The 12,688-nt window shown below is 47.2% G+C and overlaps 1 protein-coding gene across 1 annotated transcript in view; it reads left to right on the top strand.

The window, feature by feature from the left end:
- The window catches only part of GALNT1 (polypeptide N-acetylgalactosaminyltransferase 1), a 664,945-nt gene that overhangs the window by 289,760 nt on the left and 362,497 nt on the right, over window positions 1-12,688 (top strand). The window contains exon 4 of the mRNA XM_078687736.1: window positions 10,780-10,946. Coding sequence (XP_078543862.1) covers window positions 10,780-10,946 — 167 coding nt within the window. The remainder of the gene's footprint in view (window positions 1-10,779; window positions 10,947-12,688) is intronic.

Consider the following 12,688-nt stretch of genomic DNA (forward strand, 5'->3'; position numbering starts at 1 on the left):
GGAGATACAGAGTTGCACCTGGTGACCCTGAATTTTTATCAACACACCCCCTGCCTGAGAGTTTGGTTGTGCAGGCTGCCTGCTCGAAGAGATCTGCTGGTGCTTTTCCACAGGTTCCTGGGGATAAAGAATCCAGAAAGCAGGATCAAACTGCCAAGAAGGTTTTCTCCTCGGCCAGTATTGCGTTAAAGTCAACCAACGCAACGTGTCTGATGGGAAGGTATATCCATGCCTTGATGGATTCTGTCAAACAGTTGATTCCGAAAATCCCTGAGGATGACAGAAAGGATTTTCAGGAGGTGATATTGGACACTCAAGCAGCTGCGAGACAGGTGATTCAGAGTGGTCTGGACACTGCTGATTCGGTGGCGAGGGTCATGGGCTCTTCCGTGGCCACTAGGAGGGCTGCCTGGCTTAAATCTTCGGAGTTCTCTGCAGACGTTCAGTCTGTTTTGATGGACTTGCCTTTTGATGGCTCAGGTTTGTTTGGCAAGAAGGCTGATGCTGCCTTGGAAAGTTTTAAGGACAGTAGGGCCACTGCAAAATCTTTGGATCTCCAATCCAGAGGTACTACTGGGAGACGTTTCAGGGGGTTTGGAAGATCTTCCTTTCGTTCTTACAGACCATCTCAGCAACAGCCACAACAGCAGCAGAATACGCTGTACAAGTCGTACAGGGGCAGGTAAAGATCCCGCCCTAGAGGGCGTCAAGCTTCCTCCTCCTCTTCCTCCTCCCCTTCCCAACCCCCGGCCAATGCAGCAAAGCAGCCCTAGATCCGCCATTCCGGATCATGTGGGCCCAGTGGGGGGTCGGCTTACACATTTTCTACAAGATTGGGAATTAATAACATCGGATTTTGGGTTCTCAATCTTGTAGAGAATGGGTATGCACTTCCTTTCAAGGAATTCCCTCCCAATTACCCTCCTTGCCAGGGTTATTGTTCGGAGGACCACCTGCTTCTCCTGCAGGAAGAAGTCCTGGCTTTGTTCCGAAAAGGTGCAATAGAGGTGGTTCCAGAGCAGGAAAGGGGTAAGGGGTGCTACTCCCGGTATTTCCTGATCCCCAAGAAAGATGGCAGGCTTCGGCCAATCCTGGACCTCAGGATTTTGAACCTTTACCTGAAACAGGAAAAGTTCAAGATGCTCACTCTTGCGCAGGTTCTTCAAGCGCTGCTAGAAGAAGACTGGATGGTGTCGATCGACTTGCAGGATGCGTATTTTCATATTCCCATCTTGAAGTCGCACAGAAAGTACCTCCGTTTTACGGTTGGGTCACAACACTACCAGTTTGTGGTCCTTCCGTTTGGTCTTACTACTGCGCCTCGAGTCTTCACCAAGGTGATGGCAGTGGTGGCAGCTCATCTCAGGAGAACGGGGATACATGTGTTTCCGTATCTAGACGACTGGCTGATCAAAGCGGAGTCGCCGGAGAAGGTGCTCCATCATCTGCAAGAGACAACTCAGTTGTTGCACAGGTTGGGTTTTTCGATAAATGTACCCAAGTCTCACCTGGTGCCCTCACAGCGCAACCTGTTCATAGGTGCGGTACTGGACACTACTGTGTGTCGTGCATTCCCTCCTCCTCAAAGGATTCGCGACATACAGGAGATGATTCCTTTGTTTTACAATGGAGCGGTCGTTCCAGTCCTGAAGGTCCTTCGCCTGCTCGGTCTGATGGCTTCATGCATTCTGTTGGTCAACCATGCACGCTGGCATATGAGGGCGCTCCAGTGGTGCCTCCGCAGGCAGTGGTATCAGCACAACGGAGATCTCAGGGAGTCAGTGAAGATCTCCAGAGAAACTGCAGCGGATCTGTCTTGGTGGAGCGTGGAAGGCAATCTGTCTCAAGGGAAGCCTTTTCAGATTCCTCCATCGGTTGCCACAGTGATATCGGATGCGTCCACTCTCGGGTGGGGTGCTCATCTGGGGGACCTGGAGGTCAAGGGTCTTTGGTCTCCAGAGGAAAGGTTGCTTCACATCAACCTTTTAGAATTGCGGGCGATACGTCTGGCGCTCAAGGCCTTCCTCCCTTCCCTTCGCGGTCAGTCTGTTCTGGTCCTGACGGACAACACGACCGCGATGTGGTACATCAACAAGCAGGGAGGAGTAGGGTCGCAGTGTCTGTGCAGAGAGGCTCTGCGTCTCTGGTCCTGGGTTCAGGACCATCGGATTTGTCTGATGGCAAATCATCTGGCCGGAGTTCAGAACGTTTGTGCAGACAGTCTCAGTCGGCAGTTCTCTGCCGATCACGAGTGGAGGCTCCATCCGGGGGTAGTTCACAACATCTTTCAGATGTGGGGGACTCCTGAGGTGGACCTGTTCGCCACTCGCGAGAATGCTCACTGCCTGTCATTCTGCAGTCTCCAGTATCCGATGCAAGGAGCCTTGGGGGGCGCGTTTCAGTTGAGTTGGAGCTCGCAACTCCTTTACGCGTTTCCTCCCATACCATTGATTCCTCGGGTTCTGAGGAAAATTCGCCAAGACCGGGCCCAAGTCATATTGATCGCCCCGGATTGGCCAAGAAGGGTGTGGTATTCAGACCTTCTCCACCTCTCCTCTCACCCGCCGCTCCGTCTCCCTCACAGGGCAGACCTCCTCTCCCAGATGGAGGGACAGGTTCTACACCCCCACCTCCAGACCTTACACCTTCATGCCTGGAGATTGAACGGGGCAACCTGATTTCTTTTTCTCTCCCTCACGATGTGGTGGATGTCATTTTGTCAGCCAGGCGTGACTCCACTAAGTCCAACTATTCTTATAGGTGGTCTAAATTTGTTACTTGGTGCAGGGAGAAGTCTATAGACCCTTTGAGGGCCCATTTATCTGATGTTCTCCAGTTTGCCCTTTCTCTGGCACAGCAGGGGCTTGCTGTTGCCACGGTGAAGGGTTATCTTTCTGCGCTGTCGGCTTTTATCTGTTTGCCTGACCAGCCTTCTCTTTTTAAATCTCCTATAGTTTTAAGGTTTTTGAAGGGCCTCACGAATAAGTTCCCTCCTACCCCTTTTATTGTGCCTCAGTGGGATTTAAATCTTGTTTTGACATTTTTAATGGGTGCTCCTTTTGAGCCTCTTCACAAATGTCCTATGAGGCTTCTGACTTTCAAAACGGTTTTCCTCGTTGCAATAACCTCGGCAAGGAGGGTAAGTGAGCTTCAAGCTCTTAGTCACAAGCCCCCTTTCTTGTCCATTCATGCTGATCGAATGGTTCTTAGGACCAGGCTGCTTTTCTGCCGAAGGTGGTGACTTCTTTCCACCTTGGTCAATCCATTACCCTTCCTACCTTTTATCCTCCCCCACACCCTTCCAAGGAGGAGGAGAGATTACACCGTCTTGACCCCAAGAGGGCGGTGTCTTTTTACCTGGACAGGACTAAAGACTGTTGTTTGGATGACCAGCTCTTCATTGGCTTTGCTGGCTGCAAGAAAGGAAGAGCGGTCCATAAGAGGACTTTGTCAAGATGGATCGTCCTCTGTATAAAGATCTGCTACTCTTTGGCCGGTAAGGAACCTCCAGAGGGTATAAGGGCTCATTCTACAAGAGCTAAGTCTTCAACATCAGCATTGGCTAGAGGTGTTCCTGTAGAGGATATTTGTAGAGCGGCAACTTGGTCTTCCCTCCACACTTTCGCGAAGCATTACTGCTTGGATTCCGAAGTGAGGAGGGACGGTCACTTTGCACGCTCTGTCCTTCAGGATATCCTGGTCTAAGAGTGGACACCCTCCTCCGGGAGTGGGGACTGCTGTGGGACTCTATTCACTAGGTGAGGAATCCACATGGCAGATGTATCTATCAGAAGAACAAGTTACTTACCTTCGGTAACGCTTTTTCTGGTAGATACTATATCTGCCTGTGGATTCCTCACTGACCCACCCGCCTCCCCGTTGTCCACTCTTCTATGCCACAAGTTTCTATAATGTATTATTTTATTGTCAAGGGGTTATTTCAAATGTTTTATTGCATTTGCTTCACACTGTGTGTGTTACCTTGATTTCTATACTGCGTATACTGTGTATATGTCTACTGTCATCGGTCCGTCCGTGTGCCTCGAAGGCACGGAAAAAAGGGCGGAACTGATGTCATCACGCCGGCGTGGGCCTATTATAGGCGTCGGTGACGTCAGCGGAGTCGCGAGCGGTGCCGTGCCTCTGTGACGTCCGGATCCACGTCGGCGCGAACCTACAAAAAGAATTTCCGAATGTTGCTGACGCAAGGGGATATTCACTAGGTGAGGAATCCACAGGCAGATATAGTATCTACCAGAAAAAGCGTTACCGAAGGTAAGTAACTTGTTCATCTATGCCCAAAAATGAAATTCACAGGTGATATAATGGGGGGGGGGGCTGAAACAAGGTGAGGGGTGTCTCCCCCAACACAAAAGAATCCCTGGTGTTACTGGGAGGGGGTTCCTGCTCCACGATCGAGGCCCTCACCACAATCGTGGAGCAGGAATCCACTCCAAACTTCACAGATGCATCCCCGTAGGCAGACAGTACCACCATGACCAAAAAAGTGATGTTGCCCATTCCACCCCTTGAGTTTGACCTCTGTGCCCAACCCAAGGAAAACTATGTCCACAAGTACAGCAACCAACAGAGGCCACTGTCAGCATCCAGAGCCAGGCCAGCTAGGGGTCTATGTCCTCTGTGGTTTCACAGAGTGGAGGTGTTAGCCCCAGGTGTATAACATCCTTTCTCCATTCCACCTCCCACCAGGACAGTGGGGGTCCCCTGAGGCTGGACAGGATCCAGGGGCAAGTCCTTCCTCCCCCTGACCCTCCTTCTGTGGTTCAGTACCCTCCTTTTGGGAGTGGTACCCCCAGAATCCAGAACTGTCAGGGCTCTTGTGGCAGTACTCCTGCACAATTCTTCCAGCAGTTCAGGGTTCTATCCTGCAACTGATCTTCCAACCCAGGGTCTGTTCCTTTAGACTGAACAGGGGTTAGGGGCGAGTCCTTCCTCCCCTCTACCCCTCCTTCTGGACTTCTCTATCCTCCTCTTTGGAGTGGTACTGCCAGAAACCAGAACTAGTTGGATACTGGTACCAACCCTGCCCCCCAAGTTCTTCGGACACTATGGGGGTCTCATGGGACAGACTAAATTCCCCTCCTGGTATCCCCTCAGGGAACAATCTAGGATCTTGGACTGGGCATAGGGCACCCTGGGACTTTTCCCAATCCTCCTCCTACTCTGAGAAAGGATATGGGACCCTTTACCCACCCCACTACCTCTGAACTGTGGGCTACTGTGAACCTCTTTTGCCCTAGGTTGGGGGCAACCAGAGCCACTCCCTTTAGGATCATTCCCAAATCCCTTTCCAGACCCTCTGGAAGTCACTAAGAGGTCTGCCTCCTTTGCAAGTTCCCTGGGGTCAGAAAACTTACACTCCCAACAGGTGTTGGCGTAGCACTGGAAAATAACAGAACATGTGCTCCTTGACAATCAAATTGTACAGACATTCAAAAGTGTTTACTGTGCCACTCTACACCCAACTATCAAGTGTTTTGCAAAAATCCTCCACAAAACCCTCCTAATTCTGGTGAGACAGGTTCCGGCTGCCCCTGTACCTCAAACTATACTCTTCAGGAATAGATCCATACATTTTGTTATCAGGGTCTCTTTCATGGGTGTGTACCTCTGCCTGTCACTCCCTTCTTCCCATCCTCAGAAATATAATTTCCCATACCAGTTCCCCAGTCCTCCTTAGGGATCCTGCACACCTTTAGAGCTTTCCTGTACTCCTGAAACCACTGACATATGTCACCCCCCTCCTTGAAGCTAGGCACCAAGGGTGTTTTTAACAATGGACTCAATAGTGCTGCCACTACTGGACTCTACCTGCATTACTTGTAAGTACAGAACTCTTAAACTAGGTTCATCTGCCAATTTCCTTTACTCAAGAGCAAGTTTTTCTCTGGTGAAGACCTGTTCAGCCTCCACCATCCTCTCCTTAGCTAAGGCCCTTCTTTCATCAGCAGCCAGCAGGGTCAGTTGCAGCCTCAGGTTCCTTTCCTCCTTTCTATCATTGAGTTCCACCGGGGAAAGGGGGTGGGGGATGACACTGCTCCTGGCAATAGACTCCCTATGTATGGGGTCCTCTCTTACTATTGGAGCCACTGCCTAGTCATTTTCTCCCTCCTCCTCAAACATCTCAGGGTCACTGCCCTCTTGGAGTGCGATTTGGGAACACTCCCACACAGAGCCCTCTCTGGTCTCGGGTTACTTCTCAGGGTCCTCTCAAAACCCCAACCCTCCTGGTCCTCTTTTAAGTTTGTTTCCCAGTGTGTCCTCCCAAAATTATACAGGGCTCTCTGAAGGTCCCACTAGGAGGATACTCCACTCACAGCTAGCACCCTCTGCCTTCAGAACCCCTTCAACTCCTCCAAATTGTACCACAACAGGTCATCATGATCAAAAGGTAGATTCAATTTTGGTAAGGTATTAAACAACTGGTGTAGACAAAGTCCCTGGAATAAAAGATGAATCAGGAGTAAACAATACAAATAAACCAAGTGAGAGAGCAGAAGAAAACAAAACATATAATGGTTTTAGTGCATATTTGTTGTGCAAAAATGAGGTACTGTGGTATCATGCATACACAAATCCTATCCTAACCACTGATCACCAGTGTTAGAAATGGTGTTTCTGATATGCACCTAACCCAGGCAGAATCCACCACTCTAGTCAGGGCAAGTCAGCAACACACAAAAGATAACCTGTGCTCACCCTCTGATAGCTTGGCGCAGAGCAGGCTGGCTTATCATCAGAGACTGTAAAGTATGCACCAAGTGTTGCTGCCACTAAGCTCAGACTTGTATTGGAGTGCGGCTGCACAGCACAAAGTCATAAGCATATAGAAATGCCCACGTTCTAAAAGTGGCATTTCAAAAATAGTAATATAAAAACCAACTACACCAGTAAGTAGGATTTATCACCACTATTACAAACATACCAAACATGGCAATGCCACTCCTTTCTGATCACTTAAAAGTATATAAGGGAATTTCCAGTGCTAGCTTATGAGAGGAGTAGGCCTCACAGATAAAGGCATATGTCCTATTTTTATTTACACGCCACTTTGGCCATAGGGCTACCTAGGGCCTACCTCAGGGGTGACCTATGTGTAATAAAAGGGGACTTTAAGGCTTGGCAAGTAGTTTTAAATGCCAAGTTAAGGCAGCAGTGAACTGCGCACACAGGCCCTGCAGTGGCAGACCTGAGGCAAGTTTAAAAACTACTACTGGGGGTGGCACAAGCAGTTCTTCAGGCCCGCTAGTGGCATTTAATTTACAAGCCCTGGGTATATCGAATGTCACTTTATAAGGGAATTACAAATAAATCAAATATGCCAGACGGGTGTATACCAATCACACCATGTTTAGAGGAGCGAGCGCATGCACTCAAGTACTGATTAGCAGTGGTTAAGTGCCCAGAGCCCTAAAGCCAACAAAAAGAGGTCAGATAAATAGGCGGAGGAAGGCAAAACGTTTGGGAATATCCCTGCAAAAAGGGCCAGATCTTACTAACTCAGAACTGGGGCGGAGAAGGCCCAGCAGTTAATTGGTTAAAACTGCTTTATCTTAGATTGTTTAGGAACATGCTGCGATTCTGACTTTGCTAAAATGACCTGTGTACAAATTATTTTTTATAATAGATTAGATGAATGGAAAGCCAGTACCCATTTATGTTTGAACTGCAGTTGTATTTCAGCTTGGTGACCTACCTACTTGGTGACGTAACTTTATTGCTGGCATTATGATGTAAAGTTGAGCATGTGTGACATTTTGTTATACAGGTGACTAGAGAGGTCACAACTAGACTCTATTAAGGGAATTGGAGACCAGCTTTTATACAGGGATCATAGGCTTCAGTGTATTAATATATGGGTTAAAGTACCCCTGCCATACATTGTAAGGATATTACAAGTCACAGAGGAGTAGGCAGAGTTCCTTTATGAACTTATGGAACTCCGAGGTGACTTGCAGTATCCTTATAATGTATTGCAGGGGGTAATTCATCCCTTATAATAGATGGTCACACCCTCATCTTTCCCACAAACCACTTAAATCCTTCGTGTGTATCTCTTTCATAAAAAAGTGAGAGCATGTTTGCCAACATGAAAAATAAAACAAAAAATGTAATCCGTAGTGCAAAATCAAACTCATCGAAAAAACTTGTTGAAAAAAGATATTAGAAGCAGTTGAATAGAAGTAATTTAAAAATAAAAAATAAGTGCAGCATCATGCATAAAGATTCTAATTTTTCTATAATTTCCAAAGGAGTACAAACAAAAATAAAGATGTTGGCATAAAGATCTACTGTCTGCTTAGCACTGTAGAGTTAGAAACAGACCAGACGAAGCAACGTTTCGAAACAGCTGCTTACATGGTCAGCGACTAGCTGCCGCCTCCCCCCCAAACCGGCACCCAACACCCAGGAACGTGGACACGAGACATCTTTACTTTTTGGAAGGCGGGCGCTAGTCGCCCGGCCGTATTTATTAAAGTATGAAATTAAAAAAGGTTTTAATTGCATAATCAACAATTTATACAAAAATCAGCAGGACATTAATTACAAAATTATTATCAACAAGTTTGAGAGCCTGACCTTAACAAAACTCTAATACATGTTGTTTCCTAACCGAGTCTAAAACATCCTCATCTTGATTTTTGTACATTTCTGGCCATATGGCAGGGTCACTACCGGTGTCAGGTCCTACAAGCTGCGCCTCCCCCTGAGACGTGCGCATGCGCAGTGTTACCCCGGGAATTGCCCGGTCTACGCCCTGAACTCCATTTACCCACTGAAGGAGGGCCCTTACTCTGCGCCAGCCGGTGACGTCATGAGTATACGCGCGCGGGGTGGCTACCAGCCTAAGGAAAGCGTGAACTACTCCTACCCGCGCTCCTTTGCAGCATGAATTACCTTGCCCCTGGAGTTCTAGGAGTGGCCCGCAGGCCCCTCCCCCTGGGCGGGAACCTCCATAGGATGATGCCCGCCCCCTCAGACCTCAAATATGTGCTCACCGATAATGACCTTACCGCATGCCCCATACCTAATAAATACGACGACCTATGGGAAAAACTCTAAAGGACAGCTACACTGGCTAATAAATGGCAGTATCAACGTACAGCTACAAAGGGAAAAAAGGCCTAAAGACACTTGGCATCAAAGAAAATACACTTCAAACACAGTTTGCTAAAAAGGGGGAAAAATTCCTAAATAAAAGCATCAACAAGATATACCAACAGTTCCAGTTCTACTACCATGTGAGACATGTGGACAGTACCTTCAAAACTTACCATTCAACCAGACATATGAATGCCACAAGACTTTTGTTCCAAGGGATGGTGGGTGGGGAAACAAAGAAGCCCCGAGCGCGGGGCACACCGTTCAGTGAGGGAGCGTCCAGGGACAAGGGGGTCTCCTGGGCGCTCCCCACCTCTTTATTCCCGAGGGGCCAGGCGGGGGGGGCACGCCCCCCCCGGCCCGCCCCTCCTGTAGCCCGCCCCCCCCTGACCCGGACCTTCTACTTTGCATCCGGGTCAGGGGGGCCGCCGGCCAATCGGCGGTGGGTCGCGCCCCCCAGGGCCCGCCCCCACCGTCGAGAGACAACCATGGGGAAAGGGGGGGCGACGGTCGCCGCGCCGCCATGCGTGCGGGGGGGCCGAGGGCCCCCCCTTTTCAAATGATGCACTGTGAGCTGACCTGCCTTTCCCCTCAGCAACTGGATCTTGCAGCAGGCATTGTGTCCTCAGAACTCGACTGTAATAAGTTATACAGTTGAGTTCTGACTCATTTCTCAATAATCGTCAAGTTGACGATTATAACGAAAATAGAGAATGCATTTTTATCCAGCCCTGTAGAATCCCATGTATGTGCCATACATTTTAGTATTCTAGTGTCGATTATAAAATGTTCTCTGGTACATACCACAATACCTGTTTGTAATAATAGCTGAAAACAGACCATGTAAAGGTCCAAGTTTGCACTCCTAGAGTGCTAGAGATCCTGCCAGGTCACACAGGCTACCACACAATGCTATTTACCGCAACCTTAACGATTTGTTTTGTTTCGTCGAACTTGTACCTTGTGACTCGTTAGCGTCATATGGTGTACATTAAATTCGAAATGGTGCTGATGGCGCAATACACAAAATTGGTGTGAGTAGACACGTTTGTGTAAAGTCTTGCACCCTGCTCAACTGTATCCCGTGGGGCCACTTTGTTTTATGATATTCGACTTGATAAAACCTGGGCTTTCTCGCTGCGCCGGATGCATAAGATGTACTTCTTCTTGCATCACCTTTTTGCACTTCACAGTCAGCACTTTTTGCATTTAAAGTAAATGCCTTATGGTATTTAAACTGTATGATGTATAAGATCACAGGGTGATAGGCTGTCCCCAATATGCATTTCTCTGTGCGTTCTTGAGTGTCTTAAGCTGATTACATCAGGTTAATAGCAATTAATCATTGTGTTTTAGACAGTTAGATACACTCAGCTTCCTTGTTTCTCATACAGTGGATGTTTTAATCTTCTAAAAATGCAACTTACTCTTAAAGATATTTTCACTAAGTGAATATTAAGGCACCATTTTGCTCTTTTGTACTAAAGGACGATGGCGCTGTACTAATGTTGGTAACATAACATTACTACTTTTTAATACTGTGTAAAACAGTTCGAGACGGTCTTCCTATGTATTATCTAGGTGGTTGATTTTGAGTTTGTACTCTAAAATATGTAGCAATGTGAATAAAAAACATTACTGTTTTTCTTTCTTTAGGTGTAAAACAAAAGTGTATGACGATCACCTTCTCACAACTAGTGTTGTGATAGTCTTTCACAACGAAGCCTGGACGACTCTTCTGCGCACTGTGCACAGCGTTATAAATCGCTCACCGCGACACCTTCTTGAAGAAGTTATTTTAGTCGATGATGCTAGCGAGAGAGGTAAGAAAGATGAATGCCACCATTAATCTGTTCGCTTTGATACTGTAGACTAACGAACATAAGCCAAGTAGTTGCCACAGCGAGTATGTCGAATCTGGACCTTATAATGTTTGTATGATTCCTACTGAAGCTGCCAGGCCTTTACTGCTCTTCCTTCAATATTCATGGTGTGCATTTGTTTATCAGTAGGCAGTACCCTTTCGATTAAAAAGTGAGACCACCAAAAAAAAAAGATTAATGTATATTACCTATATTGCCAATCACCTTTCTTCCCCTTGTGGCATCTCTTATTCATTCAGCACCATCTCTGCCTTGAATATTTTGCCATATGGATTACTGGGCCTCTCTTATTACTTAAAAAAAACACGCACATGCTCTCTCACACACCACATACACGCTCGCTAACACAGAATCAACGCACACATGCTCGCTCACACAATACACACGTTTACACACACGCTCACACACGCTCACACAGTTTCCCACTGCCCTTAGGGGTAGGTGGGGTGCTCTATCGCTGCCTATATGTTTGGTCAATACTCCAATTATAATTTGCAAATCTATCTCACATACACTCACTCATCACACCAACTGGTGCTGCGTCCCATAACACAATAACCATATCTTGATGGTCAAAATGTATGACATGCAAGCACCACTTAATCTTAAAACAAAAACAATACTCTTCCACGCACACACATTTCACACCGTAGCGTGCTATCCGTGTGAGTAAGTTCTTCTCCACTCGCTATCACCATGAGTAATTGCTTCTCTCTCCACATAAGGGGTAGTAAGCGCTATAGAAATGCTGCAGTATTACATATATGGTCTCTAAGTTTGCCTAGCTCAGGCTTCTCCAATGAGTAGCTTGTGAGCTATTGGTAGCTCTCCTATGTGCAGTCCGTCTAGATAATTTAGAAGCTTTTGCTTGGTTGAATGAAAATATTTATACCCAAATTAAGTGTGTATTTGAGACAAAAATGGGTGGATTTTCAGAAATTAAAAACGGATAATTGGAAAAGCTGGCTGAATTTTGGAAATATGTTTTTTTGTTAGTAATCTCTTAGTATTTATAGAGAAAGCGGAGGAAAGTCATCACTCATCCTTCAACTGAGGATGATATTTAACATAGGCAATATGCAAATGGCGATTACAGAGAGCACTTTAACATTACCACAGCAGAGACTTCGTGAACGTACATAACTGTTAACCATATAGTCCTCTAAATACTTCCCTCCAACCTCTGCGAACCCCAATTTACAGAGACTACAACCTCTTCATAGTGTCCCCCCTCAGACAAAGGATTACAGTCTGTGCAGCATGTCCTAAGGCTTTGTATCTCGGCTTCCATGCATGCCTACGACAACTGTGCTACTTGTCTGGTTATGAACTCGAAATGCCTTATTGGTGAAAAAGGTTCAGGGCCCTCCATTCCGATGTGAGGTCTGAGATAGCAGAACCACCCCTAAGTTTCTCAAAAAGTGGTTTCCATTTAAGGGAGGGTGTGGCCAAGCGCAGATGGAGTAGGACGTAGATCCGAGACACTCCTGACTGGACTCCACCATCCAAGAGCATCTTGACTCCCATCTGCCCCCATGCTATACGATACCAGGAACCCTTTCTGGTGGGGACTTATAACGGTACACCGCAAGGCTTGTGAAGATCCAGTTGCAGACGGAACTGCGAGCTACCTCTGTAGTACACCGTGATTAAAGATGAGCAGCTAGGATTGCTGGCTCCAC

This window comes from Lissotriton helveticus, chromosome 4_1, assembly GCF_964261635.1.
Source record: "Lissotriton helveticus chromosome 4_1, aLisHel1.1, whole genome shotgun sequence".
In the NCBI taxonomy this organism is placed as follows: Eukaryota; Metazoa; Chordata; class Amphibia; order Caudata; family Salamandridae; genus Lissotriton; species Lissotriton helveticus.